Source organism: Lactuca sativa, chromosome 5, assembly GCF_002870075.4.
Source record: "Lactuca sativa cultivar Salinas chromosome 5, Lsat_Salinas_v11, whole genome shotgun sequence".
Lineage (NCBI taxonomy): Eukaryota > Viridiplantae > Streptophyta > Magnoliopsida > Asterales > Asteraceae > Lactuca > Lactuca sativa.
In genome coordinates, this window is record NC_056627.2 from 50,414,128 (window position 1) to 50,438,402 (window position 24,275).

At 34.2% G+C, this 24,275-nt stretch overlaps 2 protein-coding genes across 2 annotated transcripts; one reads left to right on the plus strand and one right to left on the minus strand.

Annotated features, from left to right (window-relative positions):
• Positions 1 to 4,671: 4,671 nt before the first annotated feature.
• LOC111908259 (uncharacterized) lies at positions 4,672 to 5,343 on the minus strand. The gene has a single exon (XM_023904087.1). It carries the CDS (start codon positions 5,341 to 5,343, stop codon positions 4,672 to 4,674), a length of 672 nt encoding a protein of 223 aa, XP_023759855.1.
• Positions 5,344 to 19,482: 14,139 nt separating this feature from the next.
• Positions 19,483 to 23,531, plus strand: LOC111908262 (flavonoid 3'-monooxygenase). Its single transcript, XM_023904089.3, has 3 exons — positions 19,483 to 19,926; positions 20,591 to 21,052; positions 22,782 to 23,531. The coding sequence occupies exons 1-3, from the start codon at positions 19,483 to 19,485 to the stop codon at positions 23,424 to 23,426; spliced, it is 1,551 nt and encodes a 516-aa protein (XP_023759857.1). The 3' UTR covers positions 23,427 to 23,531.
• The last annotated feature ends 744 nt before the right edge of the window (positions 23,532 to 24,275 follow it).

Genomic DNA, 24,275 nt, shown 5'->3' on the forward strand with positions numbered 1-24,275 from the left:
ATAAACAAAAATATTGACCCAACAGATATTGAGATGAAAGAACATTACAAGAGGTCTTGATGATGATAACTTGGGATAAAGGAAAGAGGGATGAGAACTGGGTGAAGGGTAATTCTGGTTTATCAGAGTTTGTATGTGTGTATTTGTTGAGAGAGAGAGAGATAGATAGAGAGAGAGAGAGAGAGAGAGAAAGAAAGATGTCTGCTTGTATGTGTGTTGAATCTGCATCAGATTTTCCCAGTACTTCATTGATGAAGTTCATTTGTGTATGTATGTGAATTAAATCAGTAAGGGAGGTGGGTGTTATATGTGTATGTTGTGGTAAATATTTTCCTTTTGTTTTTATTTTTCAGTTTTTGGACTAACAGTGCAAGTTGAAAAGTTTTTGGACTCCATCCATATTTTTTTACAAACCACAGGGACCAATTTTGCAGTTTACTGTTTCAAAAAAAGCACACCATCTACATCTAAAACTGCACCACTGCTTGATCCGGTTTAAAACCAAAACCGAGCCATTGGAAAACTATACCTATCGGTTTTTTATTTTATTTTATTTATTTATTTTACCACAAACCGCACCGTACACACATCTATAATGAAAACCAATCCAATTGAAGAACACATTTTAATTTATTTCATACTATTTTGATCTAATTTTGAAAGCCAAAATCAAAATAGATTCACTTATTAGATTGAACTGATCCATTCAAACGAAGTCCTTAATTTTTTTTGATGTATTTCGATAGTTCTTATATTTATGTGTGAATATTCTTAGATATTGCATTAATTTTTTTATTACAACAAATGCCAATCCCTAAATATGGTTAGTTCAATAAAAGAAAAAAAAGTTAGTGTCATCCGCTTTCCATGAAAAAAGTTTATCCGATTTAAATATGTGAGCAAGGATTCATATTGTATGAATCAGTTACAAATCTGAAGACATTAATACCATAATAAGATATGTTATTGGATATGATAATTAAAGGGTAAACTTTATACCCATTAGACAAAGTTTATCAAACTTTAATGTACATGTTGATAGATAACCATTCTCTGAACGTATTATAATTTAATAATATAGTTAGTTAACCGAATAGGATATATCAACACATGGGCATTTTGATGTTAATGTGAAAGAATGAGAGAAGTTTTGTTTTGAATTGATTCAGAAACTTGTATTCAATAACAATGAAGAATACATATATATACAGAGGAGAAGAACAAACAGACTATCTAACTCATAAAATAAGAATACGAAAATACCCTTCTATCTAACTACCATCTAAAACTGTTTATAACAACTTTTCTAACTGTGAAAACTAACACCCCCCGTCAAGCTGGAGGGTAGGGAACTACATGCAGCTTGGAAATAGCTTCTCGATGTTGTGAAGATGATAGATTCTTGGTAAAAACATCAGCACATTGAGAGGTAGTTGGAACATGTGATAAAGAGATGAGTCCTTCTTGAAGTTTTTGTCTAACAAAATGCAATCAAGCTCGATGTGCTTAGTTCTTTCATGAAAAACAGGGTTTGTAGCAATGTATATGGCAGCCATATTATCACATTTCAGGGGTATTGGAGTTATATTAGGCACTTGAAATTCATGTAAAAGTCTAGACAACCAAGCCAACTCAGCACATATTCTCCTCATTGAACGATATTCAGCTTCGGCTGAAGAAAGAGATACTGTAACTTGCTTTTTAGACTTCCAAGAGATCGGACTTCCTCCAAATAGAATGAAATAACCACTGACTGATCTTCGTGTGATTGGGCATGCTGCCCAGTCTGAATCACAATAAGCCTCAATGTTAAAGTTGGAAAGTTTGTTAAAAAATAAACCTTGATTAACAGTGCCTTTAATGTATTTCAATACGTGTAAAGCAGCATCATAGTGTTGTTGACAAGGAGTTTTGTTAAACTGACTCAAGTGTTATACAGTAAAGGCGATGTCTGGTCTAGTGTGAACTAGAAAGTTCAATTTACCAATTAGTTGTCTGTACAATGTAGGATCATTGAGGGGATTTTCCATAAGTGGTAAAAGCTTAAGATTGTGAGGCAATGGAGTAGAAACTGGAATAGCATCTTCCATAGAATATAGATTAAGTAGTTCTTGAGCAAACTTGTGCTGATGAACAACTAATCCGTCAGCCACCTTGTCAAATTGAAGTCCAAGAAAGTAATTGACTTCCCCCAAGTCTTTTAATGCGAAATTGACTATCAAGAGTCATTTTTAAAGAAGAAATTTCATCTTGATCATCACCTGTTAGTAAAATATCATCCACATACACTGCTAATATAACAATTGAAGTAGCAGTCTTTTTAATGAAAAGAGAATAATCATTGAGAGAAGGAATATATCCTTTTTGATGCAAAAAATTGGATAATTTTGCATACCACTGCCTTGAAGCTTGTTTTAGACCATAGAGGGACTTTTTAAGTTTGCAAACAATATGATCTGAAGTAGTAGAATAGCCTGGTGGTAATTTCATATAAACATCTTCATGAAGATCACCATGAAGGAAGGCATTATTGATGTCAAGTTGTTGAATTTGCCAATCTTTTTTAACAACCAAAGAAACCAAACATCGAATAGTGTTGAATTTGACTACCGGAGAGAAAGTTTCATGATAGTCAATGCCCTCTTTTTGAGTGAATCCTTTGGCTACTAACCATGCCTTGTATCGATCAATGGACCTATCAGCCTTATATTTTAGTTTATATACCCATCGACATGAGATCGGATTTTTGCCCTTGGGTAAAGAAACAATATCCCAAGTGTGATTTGTTTGTAAGGCTTCAAGTTCCTGTTGCATAGCAAGTTCCCAATGAGGATTCCCTTTAGCTTGATGATAAAAATCAGGCTCGACTTCATGTTTAGAAACATTGAAAGCAAACGTAGAAATAGGATAAGAAACAGAAACTTGAGGGTCAAGATTGCACATGTTTGTAATAGTATGACAACAAATGTGTGAAGAATCAACAACATTGTTGCATATGTAATCTCGTAAGTGCACAGGTGGATTATGAGTTCTAGAAGATGTCCTTCTAGGAATATGAGGAGGTTGAGTCTGAGAAGAAGAAATATTTTTAGCAGGAACATAAAGTGAAGGTGATGAAGGTATAATGGGTGTATCATTGGAGTTTGTAGGGAGAAAAGAATGTGGGTTATGTGAGATAGTAGAAGATATGGCATGTAAGGGAAAGATGTTCTCAAAAAACTTGATATCTCTTGCAATGTGAATAGTTTTGGTAGTAAGATTGAGAACTTTAAAAGCTTTTTGTCCAATAGGATAGCCAATTAAGACACAAGGATGAGCCCTGGACATAAACTTGTCACAACCCACAGTAGAAGTAGTGATGAAGCATAAGCATCCGTAGGCTTTTAACTGTGTTAAATCTGGTTGCTTTTGATAAAGAAGTTCAAAAGGAGTTTTGAACTTAAGAGAAGCTGAAGGCATCCGATTAATGAGATGAACAGCTGTCCGGACACATTCAGACCAATAAGAAAAACCAAGACCAGCTTGATATAATAAGGCTCATGCAACTTCAAGTATATGCCGATGTTTTCGTTCAACTATTCCATTTTGTTGAGGGGTAAATGGAGTAGATTTTTGATGTAGAATCCCATATTTGCTATAGAATTCTATGCCTTCATGACTACATCCAAGCACATAAGCATTATCAGTGCGAACAACTTTAATAGTTTTGTTAAACTGAGTTTGAATAAAAACAACAAATTGTTTGCTAATTCCCATTGCATACCCTTTATGTGTAATCATATGCACCCAAGTGTGTTTACTATAGTCATCAACTATAGTAACAAAAAATTTGAATCCATCATGAGATATGTACTTGTATGGGCCCCAAACGTCCACATGTATAAGATCAAAAACAGCTTGAGATTGAGATAAGCTAGTTGGAAAGGGCAATTTATGATGTTTTTCTTTGAAACAAATCATACATGGATCAACATCATCATCATGAGATTTACAACCAGGAATAGAAAGATGATTCAATTTGCTAATAGAAATGTGTCCCAATCGTTTATGCCATAACAAAGTAGTAGAAGGTTTTGTAACTACAGTTACAGAATTACAAAGAAAATTGAATACATAAAAACTAAAAGACAAGGAATTACAAATAGTTCTGTGATCAAAAACATAAAGATCATTGACCTTATTACCAAAGAGACTAAGAGAGAGTTTATTCCTTGACGAAGGGTCCTGCAATAAGCAATGTTGATCAATGAAAATGACAAAGGTTTGAAGTTGTGAAGTCAATTTTGGAATTGAAACAAGATTGTATTTGAAATTGGAAACATACAAGACTCCTTGAATAATCAAAGAATCATGTAATTTTACATTTCCAGCAAAAGAAACACATCCATTAGTACCATTAGGTAATCCAATGAAATGAGGATGAGGCAATTTGAACAAGGAAAGAAACAAGGTTTTATTAGAACACATGTGATCTGTTGCCCCGGTATCAACAATCCATGAATAAAGTGGTTGTAAAAGAGATGATGATTTGTACACATTAGTAGCAAACTTCTTGAAAGAAAAAGTACCTTCAGATTCCATGGATCCATCCATAAGAGAAGTTTGAGCAGAAAAACTAGAAGAAGATGGATTAATATTGTTGTTTTGAAGAAGAATCATCAATTGCTGATATTATTCTTGTGAAATATTAGAATTGGAATCAACAAATGCATTCTGAACAGTGGATTTTGGTTCTTCACGTTTGGATTTGGTGAATTTGAAATTTGCAGGGAATCCATGGAGACGATAACACTGTGATTTGGTATGACCAGGCTTTTTGCAATGATTGCAAACTAACGATTTCTTGGACATAGCACTGTTTTCAACAGATGCATTCATGGCAATAATGTCGGTATTAATTGGAGTAGAAGTATTAATACCTCGTTGTCGTTCCTCTTGAAGAATTAAGGAGTATGCAGTGGAGACAGTAGGAAGAGGCTTAGTCATGAGAATTTGACCACGTACAACTTTATAAGAATCATCAAGGCCTATAAGAAGTTGAATGAGGCGTTGTTCTTCAAAAAAATTGTTAATCTTGGATGCAGCTGCACAGGAACATGGAGGAAATGCTTGAACAAGACGCAATTCTTCCCAAATTCGAGTTAATTTGGTGAAATAGGTGGTAAAATCATCTGAACCTTGAGAATTCGAATACAACTGTTGCTGAATTTGGTAAATCAAGGCGCCATCTGGTTGTTCGAACCTTTGATTCAATTGAAGCCATATTTCTCGAGCAGTAGTCAAGAATAACACGCTATCAGCAATGTTTTTGGATAAAGAATTCAAAATCCAACTTATCACCATAGAATTGGCTCGAAACTAGGCGGAATACGAAGAAGAGGTAATTGCTGGTTCAGAAATTGTTCCATCAATAAAACCTAATTTGTTCTTGGCAGCTAACGATATGATCATTGATCGTTTCCAAGAAGCAAAGCCAATTCCATTAAAAGGATTGGTAATGAGAATAGAACTCGGATTATCAGAAGGAGCAATGAAAAAAGGATTAGATGAATCGATAGTAGAAGAAATTGAATCAGCCATGGAGAATCGAGACCTAATCTGATACCATGTAAATGTGAAAGAATGAGAGAAGTTTTGTTTTGAATTGATTCAGAAACTTGTATTCAATAACAATGAAGAATACATATATATACAGAGGAGAAGAACAAACAGACTATCTAACTCATAAAATAAGAATGACGAAAATACCCTTCTATCTAACTACCATCTAAAACTATTTATAACAACTTTTCTAACTGTGAAAACTAACATTTGATGGGGCTCATTAATCAACATCCTTCTTAACAACGACCATTTAGAAGTGGTCATCATCTCCTTTCCATTTTTCTTGGTGTTATCTATGTATTTTTCTTTATTTGTGAATACTATCGGTATGCTCTTTTCTTCTTCTTTTGTACCTGTTTACCCGAGTTCCTTACTAGCCGGGGTTCATTTTAATGAAAATTTTCCGTTTCTAAAAAAATGGATATCATATTATCTTTTTCTTTTCTTTAATAACGTTACAAGTTATTCCCCTCATGTTGACATCATAATTAGCTTATTAGGGTGTTAAATGGTAATTCATTTAAATTTGATGTTTCATTACATATGAGATTTAGGGTTGCATATACCTTTATCAAACTTATCATTGTTGTATCTTTTTTATATACGTAAGTTTTAGGTTTAATTTTTATAGGGTTTGTTTTGTTATTATTAGATTCTTGTTTTATATAGTTTTGTGTAGGAGGGACGTAAGTTGACTGTTGACTAAAGGAATATAAAGGTGGTTACGGCTCACATTAGAAGTTTAGCAGAAGAAAACACGCGGATCTTAACCATGGTGGGTTTTATCCAAAATCTCCTCCATATTTGACCCGGTTGTGATCCGATATATATCTTTATCTTTACTATATTATTAAATATATTATTTCTTTCTTTAAATATTAAGAGGTACAAATATATAAACACAATGTACAACTAGCTAAAACATACTCTTTTTAAAACAACAATTCTATCAAATTAATGTCAGCCACTCTGCTAATTTTCCTCACGTTTAGGGTTCACATACTTATACATATATGTTCTTCACCAAAAAGCCTAAATCCCTCATCCACGACTATTTTTGTAAAATTCAAAACATCTAAATCCATTTAACACTTCTACCGCCATGCTCCACCATTTGTATTGCCTCATTATTGATATATTGTAACCACTCATATATTTCTTCGTCTATCTCTCTATTTCTAAACAGATTTCATCACAAGTGATGGCGATTAGATCTCGAGTTCAAACCTTCTCTCACCATAGATATCTCTCGGTATGTGTATCCTCCTATTTTTTTTTCTTTTCATTTTCCGTTATGATGTTTGTTGGTTGTCGCTTCTTTGTGTTTTGTTTCAAACAAAAGAGGGAAATAGGTAATCAACTATTTTAAGCGCATGATCGCTTTCTACAGTTTTTACGATCCCGTGACCAACTACGATTTCATCTCTCTGCTCTATGTTGGGGTAATTCCTGGTTAAAAGTATTTCACTTCTCTATTTGTGATATCTTAACCATATAATTTCCTTTTGAAAGTGCATCTACAACCCTCTATTGGTATTTTACTTCTCTGGCTAAAAGTATTTCACCACTAAAGCCACATGCTTCCAGTAAAAATTGCAAAATAAATGATATTAGGGCTTTTCAATGAACACGAACGATATTGGGGTTTCCTATTTTTAGGGCTTTTCAATCATTAATCTTGTCCCTAATTACCTAGATATGAAATCTAACAAAGACCTACTTTAAAGTAAGATTTGACATCGATTCTCTCCATTTTGATTTTATTTTTCGGGCATTTAATCCTTTTTATAAAACTCAATCTTTTACGTTTTGAATGTTGTTCAAGAAACAGGGATGGAGGTGAGTCAAAGGAAGGAGAAGGGGTTTCGTCATTTGGAGCTATTGTTGCTGGAAATCATCCCAACTATGTTCCAGAATAAAAAAAAACGATTCACCTTTTGGTGTTGGGATGAAAGATTTCGTGTTAATGGGAGTTTTGGTTGTTGTCTATTGACTATTGAGTATAGTACGGTCAAGAAACTTATTTACTAGCTTCTTTTTCATCTGTCTCTATCCTTTTTTTACCCCTTTAAGTTTTTCCCCAATGTAAATCCAAAACTTTCCAATTAAGGTTCATCGGCTACCGGTTTTTTTATAAGGTATCATCAAAATTTTCTTCCTTAATATCCTATTTCATAAACCTCTATCAATATATGTTCATATGGACATGTTCAGTTAAGCATATAAGAATTTTTATTCAAACTGCAGAAGCATTGATTTTGTTAACTTCCGTCAAATTGTAATATTGATGTTTTTGGGATTGCTTCATCCGTATTTGTTGATCTAATACATATCACATACATATACATGCATGCATCTCATAGTTCTTCTTACTTAATAGATTTTACCCTTTTCATGAAGCAGACACAACCTTTAAGTACTTAAAATGTCCCATTCTTGACTACCCATTCGTGTCTCATTTTGAGACTGATCAGGTATAAAATGAGCATATCTTGAGAATTTTCTTATGGATAGAGAAACCATTTGATCTATCTATAATGAGTGTAATGCCTTTTTTTAAATTAATTCTATATGTGTTTAACTTCATAAAGGTGACATGTATGAAACAATGACCAAAAGTTGATTTGAATTTTTGCAAATCTTATATATGTTTTCTTATTCTTCTCTATTTTTTAGACAAAGATGAGATTTTTTTTTTGGTTTTGCAGCCGGTGAGTGATGTTTGTACCTTAGTGATATAATATTAAAAAAAGAAATTAAAATTAGAGTTCCATGTAGGAGTGTTACAGGTAATAATGATGACAGGTAGTCTTCATTAAATTTATTATGACATCGTGGTTCATATGATAGTCTTGAATGACGATGCATAATATGGGAATCATAATATCAACTTCTTAAATTAGTTTTAAAATTTTAGTTAATAACTAGAGTTTTTAGCCCTTTTTTGGGATGACATGTATTTCTTCTTTTCTTTGCAATTTTGATTTGTCTCAAATACAATCTTATTGAATGTGTAGTTATGCATGTTTGTTGTTCAATTTCTAACACATCTAATTATTTGTTTTCTGATATTTTATGTGTTTTTATTTCATGTTTGCGATTTGGGGGTTTTTTTTCTTGAAAATGGCAATAATGGTGATATATTCCTATACTTATGGAGATGATATGGTGGAATGCAATGTCATATGACTTTGTGATTAAAAGGATGTACTAATATTTTTAATCTTCTTAGGCTAAAAAAGGAGTTGTTGTAGCAGTAACTCAATTTGCAGTAAAGTTGTTGCTACAAACTGCTAAATGGAAGGCTAAGGGGGGTTAGCGATGCGCTGCACTAAACTCATTTAAAGGGGGAGGGAGGATTCTGATAATTACCCTTGGTAGTCAATGTTTTGTAGTCATTTTTACCTTCATATGATGTAATAAGTTGTTGGTTAGTGTTTGTTGTAATTACAATATGTTTTTCACTTAGATATGGAAGTTTCTATAGTTTATACTTTCAAATTTTCTTTAAATCCTTATAATTTGTATTGTTATTGTAACCGAGGATCGTTGATAGAAGGAAAATTATGAAACTTGCGGGAAAGAATTGAGCTTCCTTTTATTTTATAGAGTAAAGAAGCGATCACTCTTCTTAACACCAAGAGTTGTGGGACGTACATCATCTTTATAGATGAGATAAATCATCAGCGTTATGTATATATTATGTATATCCAACAATGTGGGATGGCCATTATAAACAAATGAATTTTGTTAATCATTTGTAGGTATTTGTTATATATTTATAATATTGTTATATATTTATAATATGTCTTTTTATATATTTATATGTATAACCGATCACATATCTTTTAAACTAATTCTTTGCCTCAAATCAAATTTGCAATTACATGTCTCTAAATTGAAATAACTTTTATATATACAAACTGGTTTGGACGGGTACCCATCATGCAACGGTTCCAAAAAATATGAGAACCGATACTGGAACCACTAAAGGCGGTTCCAAAACTTTAGGAACCGAAACTGGCGTTCCAATGCTTAGGTTTGATCTAAAACAACTTTAAAATCTTTTTCCTAAATAAATAACACTAAATACTTTTATTTTTAATGGAAAACAATATATTTATAAAGGAAAACAACTTTAAAATCTTTTTCCTATTGCTTGTTCTTGTCTAATGAAGGCCATATGGTAGAGACATTTATTTGAAATGACTGAACAACACAAAGTGTGATAAATAGAAATGACTGAGATAGCCCAAAAATACACATAGAAAATAGGGATGAGATTTAAAATCGAAAACCAGACCATAACCGGAACTGTTAGAACCGGAATATATAGAACCGGTTCTAGTTTTAGAACCGGAATATATGTAGTTTAAAGTTTTTACAAGATTTTAGACTATAAATTGTCATTTATACTTTTATATTCAATGACTTACAATCCCCAAAAATCAAGATATCAAAGCTAGAAGTTTTAAGTTTTTAAGCTTTTTTGCATTATGTGAAAATTTTAAAACATGTGTATCTAATTCGTTTGAAGTCGGATTGACATGGGTTTTTTTCCAACTTGTAGTTTAGAGTTTGTACATGAATTTAGACTATAATTTTGTTATTTTTGGTTTAATATCCAATGAATTACAATCCCCCGAAGTCGAGATATCAAAGTTGGAAAATTTCAACGTTTCAGCTATTTGTTTGTATACTTTGTATTCTGTGAAAATGTTAACGCATGCATATCTCATTCGTTTAAAGTTGAATTGACATACGGTTTTTTCCGGAGTGTATTTTAGAGTTTTTACATGATTTTAGACTATAATTTTGTCAATTTTGATTTATAATCAATGACTTATAGTTCGCCAAAGTCGAGATATTAAAGTTGTAAGTCTTTAGGGTTTTTTTTTTTTTTTTTTTTTTTTTTTTTTTTTTGTATTCTTTAAAAATTTTAAAACATACATATCTAATTCGTTTGAAGTCGGATTGACTTGGAAACGAACCCATTTATTTTCAGCCTTTTTTTAGGTGTTTTAGGTTGACATAATGAACTAAGTATTAAATATTCAAAAGGAATTTTGATCCCAAATGAAAATATGAATATTCAAATAAAAACAATAAAATTTATTTTCATAATTTTTTTGATTGAGACAACATTGTATTTTTATTTTAAACCCAAAATAATCTATCCAAATGGGTTCGTTTCCAAGTCAAACGTTACCATCTTCCAAAGCAAATTAGATTTTATGCTTAGGGTTTATCTTGTCATTATATGTGTGTTAAAGTTGGGCACCGAATCATACATGTTTTTAATAGAAATAATTGTTAAAAAAAACTATTTGCACCCGGCGCTTGGCGCGGGTAAGCAACTAGTGTATATATATATATATATATATATATATATATATATATATATATATATATATATATATATATATATATATTCTATTAGGGATGAAAGTGAGTTTAAACTCAACCCCCGGATGGACCCGGACTTGGAAAACCCAAGACTGATTAACAAGATTTTATAGGACCAGAAACCAAACCAGTATGTAGGAACCGGTTTTGGGTACGGTATCGGGTAAAGGGGGTCTAGAACCGGAACACCCAGAAACATCAAAGTGGGTACGGTGGAAACGGGTAAATGTGGGTTTAGAACCAGAAAACCCAAAAAAACAAAATTTTTTTGGTAATTATTTGCTAGGGATGAGCAAAAGGACCGAACCGGCCGGAACCAGACCCGACCCGGGAACCGACTTCGGCCAAAATCAAGAACCAAACCGGCCCGACGGTTCTACCGGTTCTTGTCGTATCTTTAAATGTTGGAACCGGTCCTTGAAAAATAAAATCATACGGTTCCGGTTTTTACCGGTTCTGGTTCATACCGGTTCCCGGTTCCAAAAATCTACAAAAATAACGTCTCGGTCCCGGCCCGACCAGCTCCATCGGGTTCCGGTTCCGGTACCGGTTCCGGCCGGTTCCCCGGTCCGTATGCTTATCACTATTATTTGCTACTTAGTGGATTGAGCTTTGAAATTTTTCATATTGATATCCCGACTTCGAGGGACTATAAGTCATTGAATATGAACCAAAAGTTGACAAAATTATAGTTTAAAATCATGTAAAAACTCTAAACTACACGTTGAAAAAAACTTTATGTCAATCTGACTTTGAACGAATAAGATACGCATGTTTTAACATTTTCACAAAATACAAAGTACAAAAATAAATAGCAGAAAAGTTGAAAATTTTCAACTTTGATATCCTGACTTCGAAGGATTGTAATTCATTTTATATTAAACCAAAAATAACAAAAATATAGTCTAAACGCATGTACAAACTCTAAACTACAGGTTGGGAAAAATCGTATGTCAATCCGACTTCAAACGAATTAGATATGCATGTTTTAAAATTTTCACAGAATATAAAAAAAAACCTGGAAAACTAAAAACTTACAACTTTAATATCTCGACTTTGGCGGACTGTAAGTCATTGAATATAAATCAAAATTGACAAAATTATAGTCTAAAATCATGTAAAAACTCTAAAATACACTCCGGAAAAAACCGTATGTCAATTCAACTTTAAACGAATGAGATATGCATGTGTTAACATTTTCATAGAATACAAAGTACACAACCAAATAGCTAAAACGTTGAAAATTTCCAACTTTGATATCCCGACTTCGGGGGACTGTAATTCATTGGATATTAAACCAAAAATAACAAAATTATAGTTTAAATTCATGCACATGCTCTAAACTACAAGTTGGAAAAAAACTTCATGTCAATCCGACTTCAAACGAATTAGATACACATGTTTTAAAATTTTCACATAATGCAAAACGCTTAAAAACTAAAAACTTCTAGCTTTGATATCTTGATTTTTGGGGATTGTAAGTCATTGAATATAAAAGTATAAATGACAAATTTATAGTCTAAAATCATGTAAAAACTCTAAACTACAAATATTCCGGTTCTAAAACTAGAACCGGTTCTAACAGTTCCGGTTCTGGTCTGGTTTTTTGGTTTTAAATCGCATCCTTATTTTCTATGTGTATTTTTGGGCTATCTCAGTCATTTCTATCGATCACACTTTGTGTTGTTCTCGTCTTCGCTCTGTATAAATTAGGGTTTTATATCTTTGTTATTCTATACATTCATTGTTCTTCAGTTATTCATTTTGTAGACTAGTGTGAGTAGTTTAGATAAAGTGATTGAGTGAATCGTTGTATTAAAGTAAATGAGTGAACTATAGAGAGATTTCCTTGTAACTACTTGAAAAACCAACTAGTTCTTTATGAATAAAAACGATTGATATTGTGATAATTGTGTCTCTCTTTAGATTGAGTTTTTTAGAGCAATTTTATTAAATGATATCAGTTATTTAGAGACTACAAAACATGTAACGTCCCAAAATTTAAGACTAAAAATTTCTTTTAATAAAACATTACTTAAAGTAAAATCATCAATTCCAAACATAATCAAAGTATTAATTTCCAAAATACATATCCGTTATCAGAGTAAAACATTCCCAGGCTGTCTAGTCTATGGTGTGTGCCATGCGATCACCCCGAGCTCTTCCCTCCGCTACCGGAAGTACCTGAAACCAAAACTAAAAACCATAAGCACGAATCTTAGTGAGTTCCCCACCCTACCACATACCATGTATAACCACATACTACACATACTGGGCCACGCCTGCTATCCTGGGCCTCGCCCCTACCTCGGGCCTCGCCTGCTACAACGGCCCCGCCGCTCCAGGCCTCGCCTGTCACAGGGCCTCGCCCGCTAACATATAATAGCACATAAACATATCACAACACATAAGCTAAACACATACTAACGGATCATGTCCAAAGGCCTCGCCTATCTTGGGCCTCGCCCTTATCCTGCTACTGATGAGTCATGGAACCCCGTTCATGCTCCTACTGATAGTGAGATACGGGCCCAGCCCACACTCACTCTTTCCCTAACTTAGGCCTCGCCCCTGATCTGTTGCTAATGAGATGTGGAACACCATCCACACTCTGCTATTGGTGAGATACCGGACCTCGCCCACACTCACCTCCCCACCAGGCACATACAAGTATCACACAGACAACAAGTATAAACTATCAAATAGACCATTCCTTGGGCACCCGCCCGCTATCATTGGACCTTGTCCCGAATATCATACTAGCATACTGTGCCTAGGGCTAACCCCCGGGTCTTCTTACTCATAACTACATGGGCCGACATTATGGCCGTAGACCCATTCACACAAAAGGGAAACTCACCTGCACTGGCTGAACTCGCTGATGATCCCACTAGCTGCTGTCCGACAACTCTTTGAACTCCTGCTCCATTAGCTCCCTGAGCTACCAATATCAATGCAACACTTAGTCTAACTTACCCCCAAAAGACAACCAAGTCAACTCTGGTCAAAGTCAACCTCCCAGGTCAACCCTACTCACTGAGTCAACCTACTGACTCGCCGAGTTCATAAGTTCAGAGTCCTTCCATTCGCGACTCGACTCGTCGAGTTAGTCCATGACTCGCCGAGTCTACCGATTTCCGAGTCCTGACCTGTCCGACTCACCGAGTCTCCACTTGACTCACTGATTCGAGTCTCAACTCGAAGGGTTTGGGGTTTCGCGACCTGACTTGCCGATTCCAAGAACAGACTCGTCGAGTCCAAGACAACCTTCAACACACTCGCCGAGTTGTTCTTCAAACTCGCCGAGTTCCTGCCCAACTTCATCCGACTCGACGAGTTGTTCATCCCACTCGTCGAGTTCCTCCTAATCTTCATGCTACTCGCCGAGTCCACTCAAAGGACTCGCCGAGTCCATTCAGATCTTCATACATGCAGAGGACTTTTGAGTCATGCATGGACTCCAAACTGTAGATCTACCCTTCCCAAGCCTATTCCTCACGTAAAGTTGCAAACTTTACGTGTGGAGAAGGAGATCTAGGATAAATACACCATAAACTAGGGTTTAAGGCAAAGAGGCTCCATAATCAACTCAAGGGAAGATACTTTATGCTTCACAAGACCAAAATATGCTTAGATCCGAAGTAGCAACTTCAGATCTGGCTTCTAACTCAAATGGATACTAATCATGGCTAAAAAGCCCCAAAACTCACACATAGACTAGGTGCAAAGGAGTCCAAGAACTAGTTTATTACCTCCAAATGTTCAGAAATATCTTCCCAATCTCAGATCTATAGCCCCTTCTTGCACCTCCAAGATCCTTCTTCCTTCTCCAAGCTTTAATGCACTCTTCAAGGCATTAATTGGCTCAACAATGGATATGGCGGCTAGGGCTTGGTGTTTTGGGTTAGAGAGGCAGTAAAGGAACCCTAAGGAAGAGAATGAGGTGCTTAAATACGCTCCAAGTCCCGAATTTAGGGTTTTCCTTGTACAGACCAGACTAGCCAAGTCTCCTTGGCCGACTCGCCGAGTCGGTCACTTACTCCTCGACCCGGATCCCGCTCGGACTCGCCGAGTTCCTCCTTGGACTCGCCGATTCGTCCCTTAAGCTTAGGGTTTCCTTTCCTTTCTAGGCCTTTCTGACTCCGGGTGTTACAAAACATGTATATTCTCTTGACCCATATGGATGAAGCACATTATATGGACTTTACGTATAGGGCCGACCCAAGGGTTGGGCGAGGTAGGCCACAGCTCAAGGCAGCAACATATCATGAGGCATCATGTTTTATCCAACTCTTATATGTATACCTCTTATTTGGGCCAATAACGTGATCCACAAAAATAGGTCAGTTGGTAAGGAAAAGGATGAAGCACAAGGGCGCGATTAAAAGACTGAAAGTGAAAGAAGCGATAGATGCAATTTTCGATCCGCTAAAAAAACCGCATGCATTACTGATTATTGAAGAAGGCGAGGAGTGTTAGGTGCATTTTGTGCACCTTTTTGCACACCTTTTAGTCCTATTTCATGCATCTATTTAGCATAATTGTCCTTCATTTGTCTTGCATTTCATCATATTTCATGTTAGTCTCTAGAACAACCTTATTTGCACATTTTCATGTCTTTTTCAGGTAAACCGGAGGTTGGAATGTGCTTTGGGAAGTGTCGGGAAGCATTGGTGAAAATTTCGGGATGATTGGGCGAAGAACGAAAAAGTTGGAAAAATCAAATTTGGATTCGGAGTCAGAGGGGTACACGGGCCGTGTTGGATTTACACTGCAAAACCAACACGATCCGTGTTGACCAAAAAGAGGAGCTGTTGACCATGCTGAACACGGGCCGTGTCAGATTTACTCTATGTTCGACACGGGCCGTGTTCGACCCAAAAACCAACTTTTGGTTGTTTTTCCTATCTTTCATATTACGGGTTAAGGGCCATTTTTTCACACACACAAGATATCAGAGCACATTTTGAGAGGGGATTTTCGAAGGTTTTTGCAAGGATTTGATCATTTATCATTTGGAAACATTATCTCTGTTATTTGTAAGTTGTAATTGAATATTATTTCCATCTTTTATTCTTGTGATCTTGTTCTAGCCATGTGTGGCTAGAACCCTAGTTTCTCCAATTTCATGTTTTGACTTCTTGGTAGTGACTTCAATCATATGACATGATGTTTGTTCTTAATTTCTATCTAATAAGTTTGATTTTGCTTCAATCGAATGTTTGATTCTAATTGTGATTCTTATTGGCCATTTGAATTAGGGTTAGGTCATTCAAGTTATCTCTTTTACAAAATCCGTAATTGTTTTGTGAAATTGAACAAGTAACAAGCATTAAATTGATCTCTATTGAATGAATTTAGTGTAAATCTTATTCATACACCTTTACACTCCCGAGCTTATGAGGAGTATTGAGTGTTGTTGGAAACATTCACATAAAGCTTCATGCAATCTTATAATCTAATTCTAAGAGCTTGTTTAGATTAGGTTAATAAGGTTAGGGTTAATCAAAGAGCTTGTTTTGGTTAATTAATGTGGTGAATGAGAAGTGTTAGAGCTTATTAGCACTTTCAAGTACCAACTTAGATAGAATTGAACAAATATTGTGTCATCTTTGAGTCACATTGCTAAGTTGTCATACATGAAGTTGGAGTCCTTACAAAATCTAAATCTAATTCACTCTTTTAGTTGATTACTTGTGTTTTTAAGTGTTTGGTTTAATTATTTTATTCTAACCCCCCCCCCCCCCCCCCCCCCCCCTTTACTGTTGGTGACCATAGTACCTTGCGCAAAGAGGTATAGACTAATTATCTCGTGTCTCTGTGGATCGACCCTGCTTGCCTTGTACTACCTTTTTAGTGCAATATAATGGATTCATTTGGAGTATATTGTACCCATTTATTTGTTGGGTTTGACACGCCTAACAAGGAGACTGGGATTCGGGAGAACTACGAGACGACCTTTGAGATTTTTTGGATTTATATGGTCGTCTGATTCTTTCTTTCTACATCTTGATTTTTTTCTTAGTTTCTTTAATGCAAAGGGCAATTGGGTTCATTGAACTCATAGGAACTGGGAAGAAATTGTTTTCCAACCTACTATGAAGGATGTAAAAGGGATACTGGACGTAAACATCAAAATCGCCCTCCCAAACTTTCCATAAACCTGAAAAGCTGCTGATGGAAGCTTTCTAATATAGTGATATGCCCATATATAGGTAACTAGATTGGTTTGTAGAAATAAATCAGAAATCGCCCTAAATCTATGTTCTGAAACCTTGGGTAGTCTTTGATTGTTGAGGTAATTTTTTATTTGATATCTGATTGTTTATTTATGTACTTAATATTTTTATGACATTTCTTGAATTTGAATGTGATTAGTTCTTATTTATTAGTTTGTCAAGTTTATGATTTTTGCTATTTGATTTTTCATCGACAGTTCAATTTGTGAATTTGCATGTTGATTTTGATTCTTTTATGATCTTTATTTTTTAATTGTTTACATGTTATTAATATTATAAATTCAGATTGGTTTTGATTTTGAACATATAATTATTGATTTGAATTGCATTTAGTGTGTTTCATAAGTAATAAGTATTTGCCAAAGGAGTTAATAATGAAAATTAGTTTTCATTGTCTTGAGTTGGTACTACGTGCTACTTATGTTGTATTGAATTGGTCTTGCATACTGTGTATTTTTCAATAAAAATTTCTGATTGGTTTTAATTTTTTGGACATCATAATAATCATTAAAATTTTGTTTTGAATCGCTTGATTTGTTTAAAATATAAGAGCCACCAAAAAGTCAAAATTTATAAGTTCATATATTTGTTTGGATTATTATTTTGATAACTTTTTGTTATGTGTTTTGATAATTTGGGATTTTTGAAAATCACATCATCTCGATGATCCATGATTTGAAATATCTGCAGGAAATCACCACAATAAAGAGCGTAGTAGTTTTCTTATAAATGGGAAAAAAAATTAGTGTGCAATTAGTGATGTAATTTATTTTAAATATCTATCAATTTCCGTAGTAATTCTATCTACTTATGACATGTGAAACCTATTTAGTAACTTTGTTGTGATATTTTCAATTTTGAGTAATGAGGGCAATGTTGTTGAAATTTCAAGCATTAAAATTCTTGATGGTTTTGCTTTAGAAAATTGTATGGTACTTGAGTTTTTCTGGTTGTACTCGACTAAAATGACTTCTTTTATGCTACAATGATGGGGCATAAATTAGTCTTGCTGTTCAGGGTATAGAAAACCTTTAGACTGGCCTGCTTACTAATTAATCGAGCCAAAAAGATTCAAGATGACGAAATCCCCTGGAGCATAGTAAACTACGATGCATTTTTTTTTTGTAAGTAAATATAGCTTCTTTTAACTTGTTGACGAGTTTGGTCTATTGTTAGAACACAAAAACGTTCAAGGCAAATAAAATGATGCGGAATAAAATAAACACAAACCAGCTAACTTTTCAATGCATGGTTTATTCAATCAAGCTCAAATGTTCATGAAGAACATACCAAGGTTTACAATGCAAAGAAATGATTTTAGGTGCACACATAATCCTAAGGTCTTATCCACGTATATATACAGTTACAAAAGGTGATATGTGAGACAATCAACCAATTATGGAATGACACGTGGATCATACTACAACATCACCAAATCTCAACAAAAAAAATACTCCTGGAGATATGGCGTGATACGTGCATGCATGCTACAACACGTGTGAGTTTTGAAGGAGCATTCATAAAACAAAGTTCAGTTACTTCGAATCCATAATACAAAAGAATAAATGAAATCATATTTAGGTAGCTAGTACAAGAAACTCGAAGCAGCAAGACTTGAATTACAAGTTTCGAAACTAAGACAAATACAATTTTTGATCTTCAACATTGATACGAGTATGAGATTAAAGAAAGAGTTTTGAGTTTGACCGGAAGATTTATGATAATCATCATAATCGATAATCTCAAATGCAAATGCAAGTAGATATGCAAACTCTTTTCCGTTTTTATCCAAATTTGAGATCCAAAAATCTCAAGTTTAAACTTCTATGATTTAAGTTATAGTTATGAAAGTTACCAACATTATTCATACAAAGTCACAAATTAATAAGTTATAGTTATTAAAATCACTAACATTTTTTCATGCAAATTCTTACAAAAAATAATTTACATTATTCAACACAAGTAATCACCTACATCTCTAATATAACTAATTTTACAACACTAGCGACATCTCATCTACACTAAATGTGGGTGTTGATCTACCCTTAACGTGGGTGTTGGCAAAGTTCAAACGATCAAATAAGAGTTAGTCGCGTCCAATATCCAAAATCCTCCATCCCACCAACCATTCAAACGTCAATATTCCTCAATACCCACTTTGCGTTTAGACTTTAGCCTATTATATATATACATTATCCTTCTGAACTTAATTAAACCCATCGCACCATATAAGATGGACCTTCTAATTCTCTTCATCTCCGCATGCATTACTATCGTAGTAGTCCATGCATTGCTTAACATGTGCACCCGCCGTCGTAACCGCCTCCCGCCGGGCCCAACCCCCTGGCCTATAGTAGGAAACCTACCACACCTTGGTAAAACTCCACACCACTCGCTAGCGGCTTTAGTGACACAGTATGGACCGTTGATTCACCTTCGACTTGGCTTCGTTGATGTGGTGGTGGCGGGGTCAGCTTCGGTTGCCGCTCAATGTTTAAAGACTCATGACGTGAATTTCGCCAGTAGACCACCAAACTCCGGAGCTAAGCATATCGGGTATAATTATCAGGATATGGTCTTCGCTCCGTACGGTCCACGTTGGCGAAGGCTTCGGAAGCTTTGTTTGGTGCACCTGTTATCTACCAAGGCGCTTAATGATTTCCGTCACATTCGGCAGGTTTTGCACTTTCCTTTTTTGTAAAATTCCATAGATTTACATATTTTCATCATTTTATCGGTTTGACCGGTTTGTGTTTCCTATCCTAATTAAAATTTTGACTGTTAGAAAACTTTTTTCCTAAAAGAAAATCGGTATATGTATTATAAATTATAAAATGAAAAGAAAACTCTAACCAAAACTTGTTGTTTATATCCTACTTTCACCATACCCACCATATGATGGTTAAGGTTAATGTCTCGTTTATTTCCCCATATCATTTTCATCTTTGCATGTTCACTGTGGATTAGTGGATACATCAGTACAATTTTGCCTAAACATAAAATACCCATACCAACATATTTCTATCATGTAGCTTTGACAAATTAACAAATAACTAGGTCATGGCTGCTGTAATCACATTCATTGTTGGCTACGTTTCTTTTATTAAGAGCAACAATATCCTAAAATTTCATGAACCACACCCTGTATATGTGAATGAGAAGAGAATTTCAAAAATGAAAATTTTTTTTTCTTTAAGGAACACCATATCGTTACCATGGCAACTAACAAATATTAGGATGCTCTAATATCGTAGATTTTGCAGTTTCACTTATACGATATCCTCTTTTTTTTTTTTTTAATTTCCAAACCTAATTTCCGATGGAGAATCTGTTATGAACAGGAGGAGGTAGCTATACTCACACGCACTTTGGCGAGCGCCGGAGAATCAACAGTGCAATTAGATAAGCTACTTAACCTCTGCATCTCAAACGCATTATCACGAGTTATGTTAGGTAGGAGAGTATTCACCAATGGAGGTGGCGCCGGCGGCGATCCTAAGGCAGATGAATTCAAGGAAATGGCGACTGAATTGCAGGTCTTAGCCGGAGAATTCAACATCGGTGACTTCATCCCGGCGCTTGACTGGTTGGACCTCCAAGGCATCACCAAAAAGATGAAAAATCTCCATGATCGACTCGATGCCTTCCTTAACGTGATCCTTCAAGAACATAAAACAACTGCCGCCAACGGCGGCGCATCAGGTCATGATGTCGACTTCTTGTGCATGTTGCTTTCGCTCAGAGATGAGGCCGATGGAGATGAAGCGAAGCTTTCAGACGTTGAAATCAAGGCTTTACTTTTGGTATGTTTTCCTCATCATTTGTTCGTATTTAATTTGGCCAAGTAATAATACATAATAAAAACAGAAATCGTTCATAATTTTAAATTATAAAAGAACAGTTTATAACCATGTAACTATAGTTACAAAATCAATTAAATTTTCATAATAAAAATTCTTAATTTCTAATCATTTATTTTATATAAGTTATTGATCAAGAGATATAACAAAGTTAAAATCAATTAAATTTTCATAATAAAAATTCTTAATTTCTAATCATTTATTTTATATAAGTTATTGATCAAGAGATATAACAAAGTTTTAAAGTTATTTATCTTACACAAATTAAATGTTTCTATAAAAGTTCTAAACCTTTTATTTAAAATCATAAGGTCACTAATTGGTCAATAATTGTGATTGTAATTTTACTAATATGTAATATTAATAACGAGTTGTATTAGGGTAATACATAATAAAAAAAAATTAAAATTATTTTTTTATTAATATAGGGATTTAATATGAATAAAATCCGTCTCTTTATAATATTATAGGAAACTAACGTGACAAGTTTAAATCCTAAATCCACTATGTTTAGTAAATTGTTAGGATTGAATGATTGATCAACAATAGCGGCGGAAATCTGAAATTTTAATGAAGGCATGCCGTATGCACTACTAAAACTTTCTTTTTTCAAGATATATGTATTATAAACATAATTTTGGTAGCTTTTATATACTTATAAGACACTTTCGAGATATCACCTTCGGATGTTCTTAATAAATACGAAACATCTATGTTATAAAGGTTATATATTGGTCGATATTAACCGTCTAGCATGAACCAACAATACTTTTTATGCGATTGGGGAAAACATGTCTTCGTCATCTAAGTTCGAGTTTCATCTGGTCATCCAATGATTAGAAGAAATATAAAATGTTGTTAGGTTTATGTGAAATGTGTTCTTGTTAATTAAGATTATATATCGATGATCACTTGGAAATTAAACAGTTTGAAAGTAGCTGTCGAAGTGAGAACGGCTTCAACTTTTGGGTGATATACGATTTAAAAATATAAAGTGTGCTTTTTGATATTATTTTTGTTAAAAGAAAAGTTATAATAATTAAATTCACTATTTATTCTAACACTCTAACCAAATTAAAATTCTGAATAGGTAATATCAATTCGTGATAGAAGGAAAGTTATCTAATTCATAATGATGAATTGTTTTGCATGATTTATTAGAGGTCCCAAAATAAAGATGGCCTTGTACTTGTGCCAAAAATAGCAAAAGGACTCGTACTGGTATAGCTTTTGTACTGTGATTGTGTGTCTTCTTTTAACAACAAATTAAGATGTAAAAACAAAAGAAAAAATCGAAATTTGAAATTTTGATAAACAACTAATATATTATATACTATATTACACAAATTATATTAATGATGTAATAGCTTAATCCTTTTAGATAAAACTGGTGTTTGATAAAACCAAATCATTTGGTGTGTGAATCATTACAACTTCTTAGCTGTTTAGAAAATATGTGTTTTTTTTAACCGATACTTAAAGTTGTATTAAATGTATTGAATGATTTGACTAATTTAGAGGTGATATGAATAAATTTATTTATAGGTTATCAACAATTCTTACCTTACTATTTTTTACCGATTCAATCTAAATATGATATCTCATTGTATCAATATCGCCTAGACAATCTAATATAATTAAAACGTCTGATTAATCGTTATTAATTTTTCAGAACTTGTTCGTTGCTGGAACGGACACATCATTTAACACAGTGGAGTGGGCAATAGCTGAACTCATTCGCCATCCACAAATATTGAAACAAGCCCAAAAAGAAATGGACATTATAGTTGGTCGAGATCGGCTTGTAAATGAATTAGACATAAGTCAACTAACATTCCTTCAAGCGATTGTGAAAGAAACCTTTAGGCTCCATCCGGCAACCCCACTCTCATTGCCAAGGATTGCAACAGAGAATTGTGAGGTCAACGGGTATAACATTCCAAAGGGATCCACCCTCCTTGTTCATGTGTGGGCCATTGCCAGAGACCCAAAAATATGGATCGACCCACTTAAATTTAAGCCTGGTCGGTTCTTGCCTGGAGGTGAAAAGTTCAATGTTGATGTAAAGGGAAATGATTTTGACCTCATACCATTTGGAGCTGGACGAAGGATTTGTGCGGGCATGAGCCTAGGGGTAAGAACGGTCCAATTGCTCACTGCAACACTTGTTCAAGCCTTTGATTGGGAATTGACTAATGGGTTAGATCCAAAAAATCTGAACATGGAAGAAGCCTATGGGTTGGCCCTTCGAAGGGTTGCACCCTTAATGGTGCATCCAAGGCCGAGGTTAGCTCCTAATGTGTACATTAGTGGCTAAAGTCAAGCTTAGCTACGTTCTAATGATAATAAAAGATTAAAAGATTATCTATTTGATATTCTCTATAAAATATGCAAAAAGTAATGTTGAGATTAGATATATGTGACTTGACAAAAAAATTAGAAACTTTTAATTTTTATCTTGCTTTGTAATGCTTTTACATTTGAATATGGAAATATAATTTTATAATTTTAATCGTGTAGTTATGTGTTATGAAATACCTTTTGATTTTTATAATATTTAAAATGGTAGGTTTTAATGAAAACACATTGGCAATAAGCTAAAGTTTAAAGTGAGAAGTATTACAAGTCGATATCACAAGATAGGAGATATGACTACCATATTAGTCAATCCAAACTATGTTTTCTATATTTATTGGAAATTAAATGAATACAAAACTATATAATCAAATAAAAACGTCTATTCAACTTCTCAACTTTAGAAAGGGCAATATTTCTGGACCGCCAAAGAATCCATATGAGATAAGACTGTGGAAATGCCAATTGAACTAGATAAGAGGAATTTACTGGTATCAAACTAAATAATATTAAATATAAGGTAAAACATGATACCAAATAACACATATAACTATAAACCTTTAATATATGATGTTTACGCGTCATAAGATTACATATGCGATTCCACATGTTTGTATCTTTATGCATGACCCGTGTGTACCCCATTTTCTTAGCCCTCAAGTGCATCCTATAGTACGTTAAGGGTACCTAATTGCAAGGTCGTCATCTTTGCAGATTTTAACTTCTTGGTTTCATTCTCTAACTCTGATTGGGTTGGTTGTCATTCAACGCATCAGTCAACTAATGGGTTTTGTGTTTATCTTGGTGATAA

Excerpts from the sequence above, each read along its gene's own strand:
- LOC111908262 (XM_023904089.3), top strand. The coding sequence starts at position 19,483 with ATGGACCTTCTAATTCTCTTCATCTCCGCATGCATTACTATCGTAGTA. Across the intron at positions 19,927-20,590 it reads ATTTCCGTCACATTCGGCAG|GAGGAGGTAGCTATACTCAC; the intron begins GTTTTGCACTTT and ends TGTTATGAACAG. Across the intron at positions 21,053-22,781 it reads AAATCAAGGCTTTACTTTTG|AACTTGTTCGTTGCTGGAAC; the intron begins GTATGTTTTCCT and ends TTAATTTTTCAG.
- LOC111908259 (XM_023904087.1), bottom strand. The coding sequence starts at position 5,343 with ATGGTGATAAGTTGGATTTTGAATTCTTTATCCAAAAACATTGCTGAT.